The sequence below is a fragment of the Argopecten irradians genome, chromosome 5 (genome assembly GCF_041381155.1).
Source record: "Argopecten irradians isolate NY chromosome 5, Ai_NY, whole genome shotgun sequence".
Classification (NCBI taxonomy): domain Eukaryota; kingdom Metazoa; phylum Mollusca; class Bivalvia; order Pectinida; family Pectinidae; genus Argopecten; species Argopecten irradians.
The window spans coordinates 4,518,466-4,540,337 of NC_091138.1; the positions used below are offsets into that span (position 1 = coordinate 4,518,466).

A 21,872-nucleotide genomic window follows, 5' to 3' on the forward strand; every position below is an offset into this window, starting at 1 on the left:
TACAGCTTGACTTACCATACAATGTTACAGCTTGACTTACCATACAATGTTACAGCTTGACTTATCATACCATGATACAGCTTGACTTACCATACAATGTTACAGCTTGACTTATCATACCATGATACAGCTTGACTTACCATACAATGTTACAGCTTGACTTACCATACAATGTTACAGCTTGACTTACCATACAATGTTACAGCTTGACTTATTATACAATGTTACAGCTTGACTTATCATACAATGTTACAGCTTGACTTATCATACCATGATACAGCTTGACTTACCATACAACGTTACAGCTTGACTTACCATACAACATTACAGCTTGACTTACCATACAACATTACAGCTTGACTTACCATACAACGTTACAGCTTGACTTACCATACAATGTTACAGCTTGACTTACATGTTACAGCTTGACTTACCATACAATGTTACAGCTTGACTTACCATACAACGTTACAGCTTGACTTATCATACCATGATACAGCTTGACTTACCATACAACATTACAGCTTTACCTATCATACCATGATACAGCTTGACTTACCATACAATGTTACAGCTTGACTTACCATACAATGTTACAGCTTGACTTACCATACAATGTTACAGCTTGACTTACCATACAATGTTACAGCTTGACTTACCATACAATGTTACAGCTTGACTTACCATACAACATTACAGCTTGACTTACCATACAATGTTACAGCTTGACTTACATGTTACAGCTTGACTTACCATACAATGTTACAGCTTGACTTATCATACCATGATACAGCTTGACTTACCATACAACGTTACAGCTTGACTCACCATACAACATTACAACTTGACTTACCATACAATGTTACAGCTTGACTTACCATACAATGTTACAGCTTGACTTACCATACAACGTTACAGCTTGATTTACCATACAATGTTACAGCTTGACTTACCATACAATGTTACAGCTTGACTTATCATACCATGATACAGCTTGACTTACCATACAATGTTACAGCTTGACTTACCATACAATGTTACAGCTTGACTTACCATACAATGTTACAGCTTGACTTACCATACAATGTTACAGCTTGACTTACCATACAATGTTACAGCTTGACTTATCATACAATGATATAGCTTGACTTACATGTTACAGCTTGACTTATCATACCATGATACAGCTTGACTTACCATACAATGTGACAGCTTGACTTACCATACTACAATGTTACAGCTTGACTTACCATACAATGTTACAGCTTGACTTACCATACAATGTTACAGCTTGACTTACCATACAATGTTACAGCTTGACTTACATGTTACAGCTTGACTTACCATACAATGTTACAGCTTGACTTATCATACCATGATACAGCTTGACTTACCATACAACATTACAGCTTGACTTACCATACAATGTTACAGCTTGACTTACCATACAATGTTACAGCTTGACTTACCATACAATGTTACAGCTTGACTTACATGATACAGCTTGACTTACCATACAATGTTACAACTTGACTTATCATACCATGATACAGCTTGACTTACCATACAACATTACAGCTTGACTTACCATACAATGTTACAGCTTGACTTACATGTTACAGCTTGACTTACCATACAATGTTACAGCTTGACTTACCATACAATGTTACAGCTTGACTTACCATACAATGTGACAGCTTGACTTACCATACAATGTTACAGCTTGACTTACCATACAATGTTACAGCTTGACTAACCATACAACGTTACAGCTTGACTTACATGTTACAGCTTGACTTACCATACAATGTTACAGCTTGACTTATCATACAATGTTACAACTAGACTTACCATACAATGTTACAGCTTGACTTACATGTTACAGCTTGACTTACCATACAATGTTACAGCTTGACTTATCATACAATGTTACAACTTGACTTACCATACAATGTTACAGCTTGACTTACATGTTACTGCTTGACTTACCATACAATGTTACAGCTTGACTTACCATACAACGTTACAGCTTGATTTATCATACCATGATACAGCTTGACTTACCATACAACGTTACAGCTTGACTTACCATACAACATTACAGCTTGACTTACCATACAACATTACAGCTTGACTTACCATACAACGTTACAGCTTGACTTATCATACAACGTTACAGCTTGACTTACCATACAACGTTACAGCTTGACTTACCATACAACGTTACAGCTTGACTTACCATACAACATTACAGCTTGACTTACCATACAACGTTACAGCTTGACTTACATGTTACAGCTTGACTTACCATACAATGTTACAGCTTGACTTATCATACAATGTTACAGCTTGACTTACATGTTACAGCTTGACTTACCATACAATGTTACAGCTTGACTTACCATACAACGTTACAGTTTGACTTATCATACATGATACAGCTTGACTTACCATACAATGTTACAGCTTGACTTACCATACAACATTACAGCTTGACTTACCATACAACGTTACAGCTTGACTTACCATACAACGTTACAGCTTGACTTACCATACAATGTTACAGCTTGACTTACCATACAATGTTACAGCTTGACTTACCATACAATGTTACAGCTTGACTTACCATACAACATTACAGCTTGACTTACCATACAATGTTACAGCTTGACTTACCATACAACGTTACAGCTTGACTTACCATACAACGTTACAGCTTGACTTACCATACAACGTTACAGCTTGACTTACCATACAACGTTACAGCTTGACTTACCATACAATGTTACAGCTTGACTTACCATACAACTTAACAGCTTGACTTACCATACAATGTTACGACTAGACTTACCATACAATGTTACAGCTTGACTTACCCTACAACTTTACAGCTTGACTTATCATACCATGATACAGCTTGACTTACCATACAATGTTATAGCTTGACTTATCATACAATGTTACAGCTTGACTTACCATACAATGTTACAGCTTGACTTACCATATAATGTTACAGCTTGACTTACATGTTACAGCTTGACTTATCATACAACATTACAGCATGACTTACCATACAATGTTACAGCTTGACTTTACAATGTTACAGCTTGACTTACCATACAATGTTACAGCTTGACTTACCATACAATGTTACAGCTTGACTTATACAATGTTAAGCTTGACTTACATACATACAATGTTACAGCTTGACTTACCATACAATGTTACAGCTTGACTTATCATACAATGTTACAGCTTGACTTACCATATAATGTTACAGCTTGACTTACCATACCATGTTACAGCTTGACTTATCATACAACATTACAGCATGACTTACCATACAACATTACAGCTTGACTTACCATACAATGTTACAGCTTGACTTACCATACAATGTTACAGCTTGACTTACCATACATGTTACAGCTTGACTTACCATACAATGTTACAGCTTGACTTACCATACAATGTTACAGCTTGACTTACCATACAATGTTACAGCTTGACTACCATACATGTTACAGCTTGACTTACCATACAACATTACAGCTTGACTTACCATACAATGTTACAGCTTGACTTACCATACAATGTTACAGCTTGACTTACATGTTACAGCTTGACTTACCATACAACATTATAGCTTGACTTACCATACAAGGAGATTACTGCCAGCCCCCTTATTACAGCACTGAGCTCCATCGCCGGGCCGATCTCCAAATGTACCAAACATGATTCCCATAAAGTAGAATATAACGAGTAAGATCACAACACATGGAATAGCTATACCAGCATACCACCTGTAAATGTACAATAACAAAAAAGTTTGTTACCTGATATAAAACCACATTATATTGTAACAGTTTGTCACCAGATATAAAACCACATTATACTGTAATAGTTTGTCACCAGATAGAAAACCACATTATACTGTAATAGTTTGTCACCAGATATAAAACCACTTTATACTGTAACAGTTTGTCACCAGATATAAAACCACATTATATTGTAACAGTTTGTCACCAGATAGAAAACCATATTATACTGTAACAGTTTGTCACCAGATAGAAAACCACATTATACTGTAACAGTTTGTCACCAGATATAAAACCACATTATATTGTAACAGTTTGTCACCAGATATAAAACCACATTACACTGTAACAGTTTGTCACCAGATATAAAACCACTTTATATTGTAACAGTTTGTCACCAGATATAAAACCACATTATATTGTAACAGTTTGTCACCAGATATAAAACCACATTATATTGTAACAGTTTGTCACCAGATATTAAACCACTTTATACTGTAACAGTTTGTCACCAGATATATAACCACTTTATTTTGTAACAGTTTGTCACCAGATATAAAACCACTTTATTCTGTAACAGTTTGTCACCAGATATAAAACCACTTTATACTGTAACAGTTTGTCACCAGATATAAAACTACATTATACTGTAACAGTTTGTCACCAGATATAAAACCACATTATACTGTAACAGTTTGTCATGTGACAAGTAGCTGGATGTGACCATAACATCATGTAACCCATAACATCATTTGAATCTGTGCATGGTTTAAGAGAAGTCTTACCAGTAGTCTCCGTATTCCTTGAGGTAGGAGTCAAGGTCTATAAGCTGTGGTGCTACGTTACTGTTGATGGAGTCTACCTGCAATCACAACAACAGTAAAGCTATATATATTATATTTTATTATTTTTCTGGATTTTTTGTCACTTCTCATTGGTCAAAAACTTGCCACGTGATCACCGATAAAAACTATATTGCACGATTTTTCCGGAAGTAGTTTATAGAAAAAGTATATTGCACGGTTATTTTTAGATAACGTTATCATCTACATTACCAAAACGCTTCGTGTTCCTGGCGCTTTGAAACAAACGCTCTGATGACCTGAGTTTGAAGCGTAACCACAAAATGTGACAGACGACGTTGAATGTTTCGGTTTCTATCAAAGATGATGATGACTTCCAGCTGATAACTTTTAAATTTTCAACATAAACACGGTAGTAAATAATCGAATAACATTCATTAAGCATCTGGAGCCATTGAATAGTGAATACGTTTGATATTTATTTTTAAAATTCCACCTAGAATAGTAACAACTTTAGGCCTAGACTAATCCTACTGTATGTATACGATTTTTATTTTACGGAATGGAGTACTAAGCAGAATAAAAGCGTGAAGTGCATCGATTGATACTGTCTTCATGTTTTTTCAAAACTAAACTTGTTACAAAATTATGAGATTGTAACTGTCTTCACGAAGCAGAATTTACAATGCGTGCTTATTTAGTGTCACACTCATTTCAAAATGTTAAAAATCCAGAAAAATAATAAAACAATTATAGCATTTTGATTTCGGTCAATACATGGGTATATCAACCACAGAAAAAATATCGACCTCGGACTTCGTCCTTGGTCAATATTTTTTCTTTGGTCGATATAACCATGTATTAACCATGTATCGACCTCATCAAAATGCTATATTTGTATAATATTATATTTCATATTATATATATACAGTATATTACATTAAATACTTCGTCAAGTATTGTATTTAGGGTTGATTATCATTATATACCCTGGGTGTCAGGTAGATTGCCACTGAATTACCATAGCGAAACAGTGAACATATAACGTTTGTTTGAGTTTTACTGTATTTAACAGCCAGGATTATTAAGGATGTGCTGGGTTCCAGAGGTAATAGATAGTAGTAGTTCCTGGAGGAAAATTCATCAACCTACAATCTTTACTTGGTTAATGCCATATATGGGCTTCTATTGGCCCTGCCACTCAGCTGCTGAGGACTAAAGACATCCCTCAATGTTAATCCCTCAGCCACTAGTCTGCCCCCATCTGATCAGTATATACTTACAAACGGCTGCACAGTTTCGTTGACAGTGTTGAGCTGTCCCGATACCTCATTGGTTATAGAGTTTGTCTGGTTAATTGCACCTGGAATATTATACAGAATATAACTTTAAACAGTTTTTGAAAAGGAAGTCATAAATACTTTCATTTGTTTATAACTGAAAATTAAATTACTTGAAAACCATAAAATTCTTCACAAATTCCATATTTTAACCATAGTATACCAAATATTTTCTACCCTAGATTTATACCAGACAGTTTTACACCTAGGCTATAGAAGTTATCTCCCTTAGGGCAAGTTTGTACAATTGATTTGTGTAGGGAACAACTTGGTGATGACACCAGCAAGCCTAGTTTGATGGTTCCAATAAAGTTTTGGATGGTATATAACCTTGATATAAAACTTGGATTTACTTTTAAAAGTACATGTTTTTCAATGAAGTACTTTGTCATATTCAACAACTTACTACTGTCATATTACTACTGTCATATTCTATAACTGACTACTGTCATATTCTATAACTTACTTCTGTCATATTCTATAACTGACTACTGCCATATTCTAATAACTGACTACTGTCATATTCTATAACTTACAACTGTCATATTCTATAACTGACTACTGTCATATTCTATAGATACTACTGTCATATTTTATGACTTACTTTGTCATATTCTATAACTGACTACTGTCATATTCTATAACTGACTTCTGTCATATTCTATAACTGACTACTGTCATATTCTATAACTTACTACTGTCATATTCTATAACTTACTACTGTCATATTCTATAGATACTACTGTCATATTCTATAACTTACTTCTGTCATATTCTATAACTGACTACTGTCATATTCTATAACTTACTACTGTCATATTCTATAACTTACTACTGTCATATTCTATAACTTACTACTGTCATATTCTATAACTTACTACTGTCATATTCTATAACTTACTACTGTCATATTCTATAACTTACTACTGTCATATTCTATAACTTACTACTGTCATATTCTATAACTGACTACTGTCATATTCTATAACTTACTACTGTCATATTCTATAACTTACTTCTGTCATATTCTATAACTTACTACTGTCATATTCTATAACTTACTACTGTCATATTCTATAACTGACTACTGTCATATTCTATAACTGACTACTGTCATATTCTATAACTGACTACTGTCATATTCTATAACTTACTACTGTCATATTCTATAATACTACTGTCATATTCTATAACTGACTACTGTCATATTCTATATTACTACTGTAATTCTATACTTCTGTCATATTCTATAACTGACTACTGTCATATTCTATAACTTACTACTGTCATATTCTATAACTTACTACTGTCATATTCTATAACTTACTTCTGTCATATTCTATAACTGACTACTGTCATATTCTATAACTGACTACTGTCATATTCTATAACTGACTACTGTCATATTCTATAACTTACTACTGTCATATTCTATAGATATTACTGTCATATTCTATAACTGGCTACTGTCATATTCTACAACTTACTAATGTCATATTCTATAACTTACTACTGTCATATTCTATAATTTACTACTGTCATATTCTATAACTGACTACTGTCATATTTTATAACTTACTACTGTCATATTCTACAACTTACTACTGTCATATTCTATAAATAACTACTGTCATATTCTATAGATACTGCTGTCATATTCTAAAATGTTCTTCTGTCATATTCTTTAATTTACTACCATCATATTCTATAACTTACTATTAATTTGGTTGTTTATTTCTCTTTCCAGATTGGCTTGTAACTTATTAAACTCCTCTCTAGCCTGAAAAATAAATATCAGAAATTAAAAATTCTCTTGCAGCAAAACATTCCCTATAAGATACAGGCAATGATTGTTCATTTCTAGATTTTCTTTATCATTATTTTTATTCTTATCACAATTATACAGCAGTGTGATACTTTCAAACATCTTAAACATTGGAGCATGAGAAGACCAGGTATCAGAGTAAAATGGCTTAAGTTTCTTACAGTTTGAGTTTGATTAATTATTCCTTGTGCTCCGCTCATCTTCGATATTTCGTTTGATAAACCGGCAATCTGTAAAAAAAAAATAAAGGAAAGCATAAAAGGATGTTTTTATCATTTTGAGAAAAATAAGATGCCCAAATGGCCTGTATTGCTAAATTAGAATGTATCTTAAACCAGTCCTCTGTAAAAATATAACACAACATGTTACTTTATAGCAAACACGCTTGCAGTGAATTCATGGTTATAATGTAGTAATTAATATGTGTATGATGAACTATGCTTATAACATTGTGAATTAGTTGGTCCCCTGAGGTTTGTTATATCAGGCTGTTTTACTGTAATACTTATTCTACTTACCCCTGAGGTTCGTTATATCCTGTTTTACTGTAATACTTATTCTACTTACCCCTGAGGTTTGTTATATCCTGTTTTACTGTAATACTTATTCTACTTACCCCTGAGGTTTGTTATATCCTGTTTTACTGTAATACTTATTCTACTTACCCCTGAGGTTTGTTATATCCTGTTTTACTGTAATACTTATTCTACTTACCTCTGAGGTTTGTTATATCCTGTTTTACTGTAATACTTATTCTATTTACCCCTGAGGTTTGTTATATCCTGTTTTACTGTAATACTTATTCTACTTACCTCTGAGGTTTGTTATATCCTGTTTTACTGTAATACTTATTCTATTTACCTCTGAGGTTTGTTATATCCTGTTTTACTGTAATACTTATTCTACTTACCTCTGAGGTTTATTATATCCTGTTTTACTGTAATACTTATTCTACTTACCCCTGAGGTTTGTTATATCCTGTTTTACTGTAATACTTATTCTACTTACCCCTGAGGTTCGTTATGTCCTGTTTTATTGTAATACTTATTCTACTTACCCTGAGGTTTGTTATATCCTGTTTTACTGTAATACTTATTCTACTTACCCCTGAGGTTTGTTATATCCTGTTTTACTGTAATACTTATTATACTTACCCCTGAGGTTCGTTATATCCTGTTTTACTGTAATACTTATTCTACTTATCCCTGAGGTTTGTTATATCCTGTTTTACTGTAATACTTATTCTACTTACCCCTGAGGTTTGTTATATCCTGTTTTACTGTAATACTTATTCTACTTACCCCTGAGGTTTGTTATATCCTGTTTTACTGTAATACTTATTCTACTTACCCCTGAGGTTTGTTATATCCTGTTTTATTGTAATACTTATTCTACTTACCCCTGAGGTTTGTTATATCCTGTTTTACTGTAATACTTATTCTACTTACCCCTGAGGTTTGTTTATATCCTGTTTTACTGTAATACTTATTCTACTTACCCCTGAGGTTTGTTATATCCTGTTTTACTGTAATACTTATTCTACTTACCCCTGAGGTTTGTTATATCCTGTTTTACTGTAATACTTATTCTACTTACCCCTGAGGTTTGTTATATCCTGTTTTACTGTAATACTTATTCTACTTACCCCTGAGGTTTGTTATATCCTGTTTTATTGTAATACTTATTCTACTTACCCCTGAGGTTTGTTATATCCTGTTTTACTGTAATACTTATTCTACTTACCCCTGAGGTTTGTTATATCCTGTTTTACTGTAATACTTATTCTACTTACCCCTGAGGTTTGTTATATCCTGTTTTATGTAATACTTATTCTACTTACCCCTGAGGTTTGTTATATCCTGTTTTACTGTAATACTTATTCTACTTACCCCTGAGGTTTGTTATATCCTGTTTTATTGTAATACTTATTCTACTTACCCCTGAGGTTTGTTATATCCTGTTTTATTGTAATACTTATTCTACTTACCCCTGAGGTTTGTTATATCCTGTTTTATTGTAATACTTATTCTACTTACCCCTGAGGTTTGTTATATCCTGTTTTATTGTAATACTTATTCTACTTACCCCTGAGGTTTGTTATATCCTGTTTTACTGTAATACTTATTCTACTTACCCCTGAGGTTTGTTATATCCTGTTTTTATGTAATACTTATTCTACTTACCCCTGAGGTTTGTTATATCCTGTTTTACTGTAATACTTATTCTACTTACCCCTGAGGTTTGTTATATCCTGTTTTACTGTAATACTTACTTATTCTACTTACCCCTGAGGTTTGTTATATCCTGTTTTACTGTAATACTTATTCTACTTACCCCTGAGGTTTTGTTATATCCTGTTTTACTGTAATACTTATTCTACTTACCCCTGAGGTTTGTTATATCCTGTTTTATTGTAATACTTATTCTACTTACCCCTGAGGTTTGTTATATCAGGCTGTTTTACTGTAATACTTATTCTACTTACCTCTGAGGTTTGTTATATCCTGTTTTACTGTAATACTTATTCTACTTACCCCTGAGGTTTGTTATATCCTGTTTTACTGTAATACTTATTATACTTACCCCTGAGGTTTGTTATATCCTGTTTTACTGTAATACTTATTCTACTTATCCCTGAGGTTTGTTATATCCTGTTTTACTGTAATACTTATTATACTTACCCCTGAGGTTTGTTATATCCTGTTTTACTGTAATACTTATTCTACTTACCCCTGAGGTTTGTTATATCCTGTTTTACTGTAATACTTATTCTACTTACCCCTGAGGTTTGTTATGTCCTGTTTTACTGTAATACTTATTCTACTTACCCCTGAGGTTTGTTATATCCTGTTTTACTGTAATACTTATTCTACTTACCCCTGAGGTTTGTTATATCCTGTTTTACTGTAATACTTATTCTACTTACCCCTGAGGTTTGTTATATCCTGTTTTATTGTAATACTTATTCTACTTACCCCTGAGGTTCGTTATATCCTGTTTTACTGTAATACTTATTCTACTTACCCCTGAGGTTCGTTTATATCCTGTTTTACTGTAATACTTATTCTACTTACCCCTGAGGTTTGTTATATCCTGTTTTACTGTAATACTTATTCTACTTACCCCTGAGGTTCGTTATATCAGGCTGTTTTACTGTAATACTTATTCTATTTACCTCTGAGGTTCGTTATGTCCTGTTTTACTGTAATACTTATTCTATTTACCCCTGAGGTTTGTTATATCCTGTTTTACTGTAATACTTATTCTACTTACCTCTGAGGTTTGCTATATCCTGTTTTACTGTAATACTTATTCTACTTACCCCTGAGGTTTGTTATATCCTGTTTTACTGTAATACTTATTCTACTTACACCTGAGGTTTGTTATATCCTGTTTTACTGTAATACTTATTCTACTTACCTCTGAGGTTTGTTATATCCTGTTTTACTGTAATACTTATTCTACTTATCCCTGAGGTTTGTTATATCCTGTTTTACTGTAATACTTATTATACTTACCTCTGAGGTTTGTTATATCCTGTTTTACTGTAATACTTATTCTACTTACCTCTGAGGTTTATTATATCCTGTTTTACTGTAATACTTATTCTACTTACCCCTGAGGTTTGTTATATCCTGTTTTACTGTAATACTTATTCTACTTACCCCTGAGGTTTGTTATATCCTGTTTTACTGTAATACTTATTCTACTTACCCCTGAGGTTTGTTATATCCTGTTTTACTGTAATACTTATTCTACTTACCTCTGAGGTTTGTTATATCAGGCTGTTTTACTGTAATACTTATTCTATTTACCCCTGAGGTTCGTTATATCCTGTTTTACTGTAATACTTATTCTACTTACCCCTGAGGTTTGTTATATCCTGTTTTACTGTAATACTTATTCTACTTACCCCTGAGGTTTGTTATATCCTGTTTTACTGTAATACTTATTCTACTTACCCCTGAGGTTTGTTATATCCTGTTTTACTGTAATACTTATTCTACTTGCCCCTGAGGTTTGTTATATCCTGTTTTACTGTAATACTTATTCTACTTACCCCTGAGGTTTGTTATATCCTGTTTTACTGTAATACTTATTCTACTTACCCCTGAGGTTTGTTATATCAGGCTGTTTTACTGTAATACTTATTCTACTTACCCCTGAGGTTTGTTATATCCTGTTTTACTGTAATACTTATTCTACTTACCCCTGAGGTTTGTTATATCCTGTTTTACTGTAATACTTATTCTACTTACCCTGAGGTTTGTTATATCCTGTTTTATTGTAATACTTATTCTACTTACCCCTGAGGTTTGTTATAACCTGTTTTACTGTAATACTTATTCTACTTACCCCTGAGGTTTGTTATATCCTGTTTTACTGTAATACTTATTCTACTTACCCCTGAGGTTTGTTATATCCTGTTTTACTGTAATACTTATTCTACTTACCCCTGAGGTTTGTTATGTCCTGTTTTACTGTAATACTTATTCTACTTACCCCTGAGGTTTGTTATATCAGGCTGTTTTACTGTAATACTTATTCTACTTACCCCTGAGGTTTGTTATATCAGGCTGTTTTACTGTAATACTTATTCTACTTACCCCTGAGGTTCGTTATATCCTGTTTTACTGTAATACTTATTTTACTTACCCCTGAGGTTTGTTATATCCTGTTTTACTGTAATACTTATTCTACTTACCCCTGAGGTTTGTTATATCCTGTTTTATTGTAATACTTATTCTACTTACCCCTGAGGTTCGTTATATCCTGTTTTACTGTAATACTTATTCTACTTACCCCTGAGGTTTGTTATATCCTGTTTTACTGTAATACTTATTCTACTTACACCTGAGGTTTGTTATATCAGGCTGTTTTACTGTAATACTTATTCTACTTACCCCTGAGGTTTGTTATATCCTGTTTTACTGTAATACTTATTCTACTTACACCTGAGGTTTGTTATATCAGGCTGTTTTACTGTAATACTTATTCTACTTACCCCTGAGGTTTGTTATATCCTGTTTTACTGTAATACTTATTCTACTTACCCCTGAGGTTTGTTATATCCTGTTTTACTGTAATACTTATTCTACTTACCCCTGAGGTTTGTTATATCAGGCTGTTTTACTGTAATACTTATTCTACTTACCCCTGAGGTTTGTTATATCCTGTTTTACTGTAATACTTATTCTACTTACCCGGCCTCAGGTTCGTTATATCCTGTTTTACTGTAATACTTATTCTACTTACCCCTGAGGTTTGTTATATCCTGTTTTACTGTAATACTTATTCTACTTACCCCTGAGGTTTGTTATATCCTGTTTTACTGTAATACTTATTCTACTTACCTCTGAGGTTTGTTATATCCTGTTTTACTGTAATACTTATTCTACTTACCCCTGAGGTTTGTTATATCCTGTTTTACTGTAATACTTATTCTACTTACCCCTGAGGTTTGTTATATCCTGTTTTACTGTAATACTTATTCTACTTACCCCTGAGGTTTGTTATATCCTGTTTTACTGTAATACTTATTCTACTTACCCCTGAGGTTTGTTATATCCTGTTTTACTGTAATACTTATTCTACTTACCCCTGAGGTTTGTTATATCCTGTTTTACTGTAATACTTATTATACTTACCCCTGAGGTTCGTTATATCCTGTTTTACTGTAATACTTATTCTACTTACCCCTGAGGTTTATTATATCCTGTTTTACTGTAATACTTATTCTACTTACCCCTGAGGTTTGTTATATCCTGTTTTACTGTAATACTTATTCTACTTACCTCTGAGGTTTGTTATATCCTGTTTTACTGTAATACTTATTCTACTTACACCTGAGGTTTGTTATATCCTGTTTTACTGTAATACTTATTCTACTTATCCCTGAGGTTTGTTATATCCTGTTTTACTGTAATACTTATTCTACTTACACCTGAGGTTTGTTATATCAGGCTGTTTTACTGTAATACTTATTCTACTTACCCCTGAGGTTTGTTATATCCTGTTTTACTGTAATACTTATTCTACTTACCCCTGAGGTTTGTTATATCCTGTTTTACTGTAATACTTATTCTACTTACCCCTGAGGTTTGTTATATCAGGCTGTTTTACTGTAATACTTATTATACTTACCCCTGAGGTTTGTTATATCAGGCTGTTTTACTGTAATACTTATTCTACTTACCCCTGAGGTTTGTTATATCAGGCTGTTTTACTGTAATACTTATTCTACTTACCCCTGAGGTTTGTTATATCCTGTTTTACTGTAATACTTATTCTACTTACCTCTGAGGTTTGTTATATCCTGTTTTACTGTAATACTTATTCTACTTACCCCTGAGGTTTGTTATATCCTGTTTTACTGTAATACTTATTCTACTTACCCCTGAGGTTTGTTATATCCTGTTTTACTGTAATACTTATTCTACTTACCCCTGAGGTTTGTTATATCCTGTTTTACTGTAATACTTATTCTACTTACCCCTGAGGTTTGTTATATCCTGTTTTATTGTAATACTTATTCTACTTACCCCTGAGGTTTGTTATATCCTGTTTTACTGTAATACTTATTATACTTACCTCTGAGGTTTGTTATATCCTGTTTTACTGTAATACTTATTCTACTTACCCCTGAGGTTTGTTATATCCTGTTTTACTGTAATACTTATTATACTTACCCCTGAGGTTTGTTATATCCTGTTTTACTGTAATACTTATTCTACTTACCCCTGAGGTTTGTTATATCCTGTTTTACTGTAATACTTATTCTACTTACCCCTGAGGTTTGTTATATCCTGTTTTACTGTAATACTTATTCTACTTACCCCTGAGGTTTGTTATGTCCTGTTTTATTGTAATACTTATTCTACTTACCCCTGAGGTTTGTTATATCCTGTTTTATTGTAATAGTTATTCTACTTACCCCTGAGGTTTGTTATATATTTGTTTTACTGTAATACTTATTCTACTTACCCGGCCTCAGGTTCGTTATATCCTGTTTGACTGTAATACTTATTCTACTTACCCCTGAGGTTTGTTATATCCTGTTTTACTGTAATACTTATTCTACTTACCCCTGAGGTTTGTTATATCAGGCTGTTTTACTGTAATACTTATTCTACTTACCCCTGAGGTTTGTTATATCCTGTTTTACTGTAATACTTATTCTACTTACCCCTGAGGTTTGTTATATCCTGTTTTACTGTAATACTTATTCTACTTATCCCTGAGGTTTGTTATATCCTGTTTTACTGTAATACTTATTCTACTTACCCCTGAGGTTTGTTATATCCTGTTTTACTGTAATACTTATTCTACTTACCCCTGAGGTTTGTTATATCAGGCTGTTTTACTGTAATACTTATTCTACTTACCCCTGAGGTTTGTTATATCCTGTTTTACTGTAATACTTATTCTACTTACCCCTGAGGTTTGTTATATCCTGTTTTACTGTAATACTTATTCTACTTACCCCTGAGGTTTGTTATATCAGGCTGTTTTACTGTAATACTTATTCTACTTACCCCTGAGGTTTGTTATATCCTGTTTTACTGTAATACTTATTCTACTTACCCCTGAGGTTTGTTATATCCTGTTTTACTGTAATACTTATTCTACTTACCCCTGAGGTTTGTTATATCAGGCTGTTTTACTGTAATACTTATTCTACTTACCCCTGAGTTGTTATATCGTGTTTGTTATACTTCTGAGTTGTTTTCTGTTTTACTGTAATACTTATTCTACTTACCCCTGAGGTTTGTTATATCCTGTTTTACTGTAATACTTATTCTACTTACCCCTGAGGTTTGTTATATCCTGTTTTACTGTAATACTTATTCTACTTACCCCTGAGGTTTGTTATATCCTGTTTTACTGTAATACTTATTCTACTTACCCCTGAGGTTTGTTATATCCTGTGTTTTACTGTAATACTTATTCTACTTACCCCTGAGGTTCGTTATATCCTGTTTTACTGTAATACTTATTCTACTTACCCCTGAGGTTTGTTATATCCTGTTTTACTGTAATACTTATTCTACTTACCCCTGAGGTTCGTTATGTCCTGTTTTATTGTAATACTTATTCTACTTACCCCTGAGGTTTGTTATATCCTGTTTTACTGTAATACTTATTATACTTACCCCTGAGGTTTGTTATATCCTGTTTTACTGTAATACTTACTCTATTTACCCCTGAGGTTAGTTATATCCTGTTTTACTGTAATACTTATTCTACTTACCCCTGAGGTTTGTTATATCCTGTTTTACTGTAATACTTATTATACTTACCTCTGAGGTTTGTTATATCCTGTTTTACTGTAATACTTATTCTACTTACCCCTGAGGTTTGTTATATCCTGTTTTACTGTAATACTTATTCTACTTACCCCTGAGGTTTGTTATATCCTGTTTTACTGTAATACTTATTCTACTTACCCCTGAGGTTTGTTATATCCTGTTTTACTGTAATACTTATTCTACTTACCCCTGAGGTTTCGTTATATCCTGTTTTACTGTAATACTTATTCTACTTACCCCTGAGGTTTGTTATATCCTGTTTTACTGTAATACTTATTCTACTTACCCCTGAGGTTTGTTATATCCTGTTTTACTGTAATACTTATTCTACTTACCCCTGAGGTTCGTTATATCCTGTTTTACTGTAATACTTATTCTACTTACCCCTGAGGTTTGTTATATCCTGTTTTACTGTAATACTTATTCTACTTACCCGGCCTGAGGTTCGTTATATCCTGTTTTACTGTAATACTTATTCTACTTACCCCTGTAAAATCTGTTCCAACATCCACATTAATAGCTGGACAGGCACCAGAAGAGAGGCCATAGTCAGTACAGGTAGTAGTGACAGCAGTTTTAACACCAGTCAGTGTTTCATTTATCTTTGTGTTGAGGTCCTTTATAGCCTCCAATGTAGTCGTGACATTTTGTAAATCTCTCAAAACAGCCGACGCATCTGTATACAAATTTCACGAAGTAAGTATGATAATAGCAAAGCCACAAGTATGGTTAAACTTGATTATGTTGAGGTTTAAACCATTTAAAAAAAACAATATTGAATAACTTCACACTTCATATCTTAATAAAAACTGCTAAGGTAACCTGAACATAGTTCTCCCCTCCCCCAGCCATAATGTTAATAGGCTAAACTGAAGATCTGTTATAAATGACTGTGTACAAGAGGTCTGTGTTGAAGATTGGTCATTAGAAAAAAATCAAATTGAAGTATGTGACAAATACGGACATGACTGAATTAATGATAAACCTTTGTGTACAGACTAAACTATACCAAACTCCTAATCATAAAACATACAATTAATGCACATTTCTGTGATTGTATTAAGTACCTGTTCCAAGATTCTCAGCATCTGTCAATAATTTCTCTGCATTAATTGTCTTTTTCACGTCATCAATCGTTGTATTAGTAGCATCTGTTTAAAAAAATTGAAATCATTCAGCATTGAATATCCATAGTTATAACAGTGAATTTTCATATACTAAAAATTAAATCATTCCAATATAGCTTCAGGAACTTTTTGAATTTACTTTTAGGGATTTTTTTTATTTGCGGCACATTTACTAGAGCATACAAATTTATTCCTAGAGAAATCAGGGTTTTTTTCCAGCATGATTTGGGGCTGATTTTTGGCCCCATTCCCTATGGCAAAGCCTCTGATTTTTTTCCCCAATTCAAGCCTTACCTTTCCCCAAATCAAAGTTTCTTGAAAACTATACAAAAATAGTGCATGAACTTAGTTGGTTAAACTTTAAATATTTGTGAATTGGCTTCAGAAATGTACATACCGGGTATATTGCACTGGAATTAAAAAATCTTGTTTGTTATGCTTTATTTCATATCTCATAATTTTTCACAAATCTAACTTTTGTCGCACATTTTCCCAAATTCAAAGCCACATGTCCCCTTCCCAAAGCAGTAAGAAAAAGCTCTGGAAATTTCAATATTTTCAATTGTTTCTAAAGTGGGTATTGTGACTTTATGTAAAGTAAATTTCATTCCTAAATATATGTAATAGATTAGTTTGATGTACTCTAACGACAATTTCATAAAATTAATTCACCACTATCTGATTTCCTGTTTCAGTCAAAATTGTGAAATTTTTGATCCGTAAAAACATCCATCTACCGTTGTATATGGTATCATATAACGGTACATGTACTTTAACTGTGTTAGCAATTTGTGAAAATTTGTGTGTGTCTAAATGGAATAGAAATTTGAAATGTCTCTAATATATCTATTTTGTTATAAATGATGTTACCTCGTATTCTGGATACGACCCCAGAAACAGTTCTGTCCAAAGTAACGCTGCCTGCTTGTTCTATCTCCTAAAACAACACAAATCAATGGTATTTATTACCTCAGGATTCAACGTTAAATGTGAGACACTAAGGAAATGGATGGTAAAACCATCATAAAGTGCATTTATAAAGTAACAGTACATATACACCATATTTATACCTTTACAATTAATGTAGAGGGAGTGGTTAAGATGTCCAAACATATTACCACAAGATCCCCAGACATCAAGAAAGCTGGAAAAAATGGCTGGACATTCGGATCGGCAAGGGCTGTGAGCAAGCCGGACGGAACAAGATTTTGCTGGACCAAACATTAATGTGAATTTTTGAAGTAAACATAACTTCCTGCTGTTAGTATCCAGGCAATTGTTTTCATGATTATCTTATGCAGTTTACGTTTTTGCCAGGTTTGGCACCTGCATAATATGCCATTTCTACCGGCTTCTGGTACTCAATACCCGGTAATTGCCGGACAGTCGGTCCGGACCCGGTTTTAAAATAGGCGGTCTGTGTCAAATTTTGCTGGACATGTCCATAGGACCAGCAAATTTCGCGATGTCTGCCCTCCACCTCTGAGTCACTAGTTTAAACTCCATGAGGAGCAGACGCCAGGTACTGACTGCTGGTCAGTTGTTTTTCTCCAGGATTCCTGGCTTTCCTCAACCAACAAACCGGACATGTCCTAAATGGCCCAGGCTTGCCTGTTACCCGGTAATAGGATTTTTAACTAAACAAGAGGCCCAAGGGCCTTAACGGTCATCTGACTTGGATTTCAGATTGATCCAAAAAATAACAACACTTTGTGGGGAGCATGTCAGGATCATTTCAGGCAAGTTTCAGCCAAATCACACCGGTAGAACTTGAAAAGAAGTTCAAAATGGGTTTTCCAGATGGCGGCTGTGGTGGCCATCTTGGACTTTTAGATTGACCCGAAAAATAACAACACTTTGTCAGGATCATTTCAGGCAAGTTTCAGCCAAATTGCACTGGTGGAACTTGAGAAAAAGTTCAAAATTTGTTTTCAAGATGGTGGCTGTGGTGGCCATCTTGGATTTCGGATCGACCTGAAAACAAAAACACTCTGTCGGGACCATGTCAGGATCATTTCAGACAAGTTTCAGCAAAATAATTTACACCTGCAGAACTGGAGAAGAAGTTCAAAATATGAAAAGTTAACCCACAGCGGAAGGCACACAGTGGATAACAACAGACGAAACATGATGACTATAGGTCAGATGACCTAACAAATCAATACATAATTAATGGGCACTTCTCTATCAATATCAAGCTAATTTCACATTTGTTCTATACAGGAGAATACATACACATAACACCTGCAATAAAGTTTATTAGAAGATGCAGCTTGATTGACTGTGATGAATGACTTCTGTATAACACAGAGACATTTATAAGTTACTGTAGAATAGGTAAACATAGGTGGCTTATTTTCATTACCTTTGTATTTCACTGAAATCCGTGAATTTGGAGCACCGATGAAATATCTAGAAACTCAATGATATTTCTTAGAACAATATATAGTTCAAAAAATTATTGCAATGAGTGAACCTTGATATTTAACCTCTATGAATATGATCTATAGGAAACTGTGAATTTAAAGTGATATACAATTATACAGTATTGTCTGTTATCAAGCCTATGGACAACAAGAACAACACATCTCAAAGATGACAAAAATCTCAAGCAATGCAACTGTAAAAAAGAAGGAACTTTATATGATCATTATAAAGATTGAGAAACTCTCAGTTCTGCAGAAAATTTTATATAAATGGACGCTGGGTATCTATATGGTTGAGTAGTGGAGATACATACTTTGACTGTATCAATGGCGAACTCTTCAAGTCGATCAAAACTTCCCTCTAACATTCCGACTGGACCCTTGTTGTCTTCGTTCCGTAACTTTGCATGGAGGATTTCATTTGATATGACCGAAACAATACAACCAGCTCTAATTGAAATAAAAATAGTCATACAAAATTAATAATGTATCCAGAGATTTCTGTATCGATAAAAATAGTCATACAAAATTAATAATGTATCCAGAGATTTCTGTATTGATAAAAATAGTCATACAAAATTAATAATGTATCCAGAGATTTCTGTATCGATAAAAATAGTCATACAAAACCAATAATGTATCCAGAGATTTCTGTATCAATAACAAGAGGCCCATGGGCCTTAACGGTCATCTGACTCATGGCACAAAACAACAAAGTCAAAGTATAAAGCAAATTGGTTAACGATTAATATAAACAATACAAGGAACTCCTTAGTTCAATATGTAAGTTTCTGAAATAGGTAAATATAATTTGTTGAACAAACTTGGTAGCCCTTCATCCAAATATGGTTGTAACCAATTCAAGGATTAATATGAGGAGTCGTCAGATTTTAAAGCCAAATTTCAGCAAAGCTCCCATTTTGGACCTCCGCCGTACTATCCCCATGGGTCTTAGCTTGGTCCTTTATAAAATATGATTGTCCTCACCTAAAGTTCCCCCTTCTGAATCAATTAAAACCCCTATAGAACAATTTTCATTGAGATCGGAGACTGAAACCTGAAAACAGGAAGTGGGCCAGTGGCCATCTTGGAATACCAAAATCTTTATGAAAATGTTTTCATGTAGTTCGGCATCAATTAAAACCCGAATAGACCAATTTTCATTGAGATCGGAGGTTGAAACCTTAAAACAGGAAGTGGGCCAGCGGCCATCTTGGAATACCAAAAATCTTTACGAAAATGTTGTATGTTGTTCGGCATCAATTAAACCCCTATAAAATCATTGAGATCGGAGACCGAAACCTGAAAACAGGAATTGGGCCAGCTAAAATTAAGAAAATTTGCCCTTTTGGGGCCCCACCCCTCAGCCCCTAGGGGTCAAACCAGACTCATTTATATAAAATATGATTGTCCTTCCCCAATGATGTTTCACACCAAATATGGATGAAATTCATCCAAGGATGAAGGAGGAGTAGGATTTTAAAGCTAAAATTAAGAAAATTTGCCCTTTTAAGGCCCTACCCCTCAGCCCCTAGGGGTCGGACCAGGCTCATTTATATAATTTATGATTGTCCATCCATAATGTTGTTTCACACCAAATATGGATGAAATCCATCCAAGGATGAAGGAGGAGTAGGATTTTAAAGCTAAAATTAAGAAAATTTGCCCTTTTAAGGCCCTATCCCTCAGCCCCTAGGGGTCGGACCAGGCTCATTTATATAAATATATGATTGTCCATCCCATAATGTTGTTTCACACCAAATATGGATGAAATCATCCAAGGATGAAGGAGGAGTAGGATTTTAAAACTAAAATTAAGAAAATTTGCACGTTTGGGGCCCCAATCCCTCAGCCCCTAGGGGTCGGACCAGGCTCATTTATATAATATATGATTGTCCATCCATAATGGGTTTTTTTTTTTTATATTTTATTGCATAAAAACATTTTACATATAAACAACTTGTACATATTCATCATTCACTAACTTTCTCATCTCTCATTTTTTTAGCATTTTGTTATATGATCATCTTAACTTCAGCATATTATTGCACTATTATTTCCTTTCGTTGTACAAATATATCTCATTCTCTCTCATTTTTATTACAATTACACTAATACTATCGATCTCTTACTTACTCCTATTTCATTCAATATAATGTCTAATATTTCCTTAATGCTTGTTAGGTTGTATATTTTTTTACATCCCTCTCATTGTCTCATTTCT

At 33.6% G+C, this 21,872-nt stretch overlaps 1 protein-coding gene across 1 annotated transcript in view; it reads right to left on the reverse strand.

The window, feature by feature from the left end:
• LOC138324210 (prominin-1-A-like) overlaps positions 1–20,149 on the reverse strand; it is a 59,948-nt gene extending 39,799 nt beyond the window's left edge. The window contains exons 1-9 of the mRNA XM_069269292.1: positions 19,963–20,149; positions 18,093–18,159; positions 17,163–17,246; positions 16,581–16,771; positions 7,948–8,016; positions 7,678–7,741; positions 5,905–5,984; positions 4,604–4,680; positions 3,657–3,803 (exon numbers count right to left, since the gene is read on the reverse strand). Coding sequence (XP_069125393.1) covers positions 3,657–3,803; positions 4,604–4,680; positions 5,905–5,984; positions 7,678–7,741; positions 7,948–8,016; positions 16,581–16,771; positions 17,163–17,246; positions 18,093–18,159; positions 19,963–20,121 — 938 coding nt within the window. The 5' untranslated portion in view covers positions 20,122–20,149. The remainder of the gene's footprint in view (positions 1–3,656; positions 3,804–4,603; positions 4,681–5,904; positions 5,985–7,677; positions 7,742–7,947; positions 8,017–16,580; positions 16,772–17,162; positions 17,247–18,092; positions 18,160–19,962) is intronic.
• Between the last annotated feature and the right edge of the window lie 1,723 nt (positions 20,150–21,872).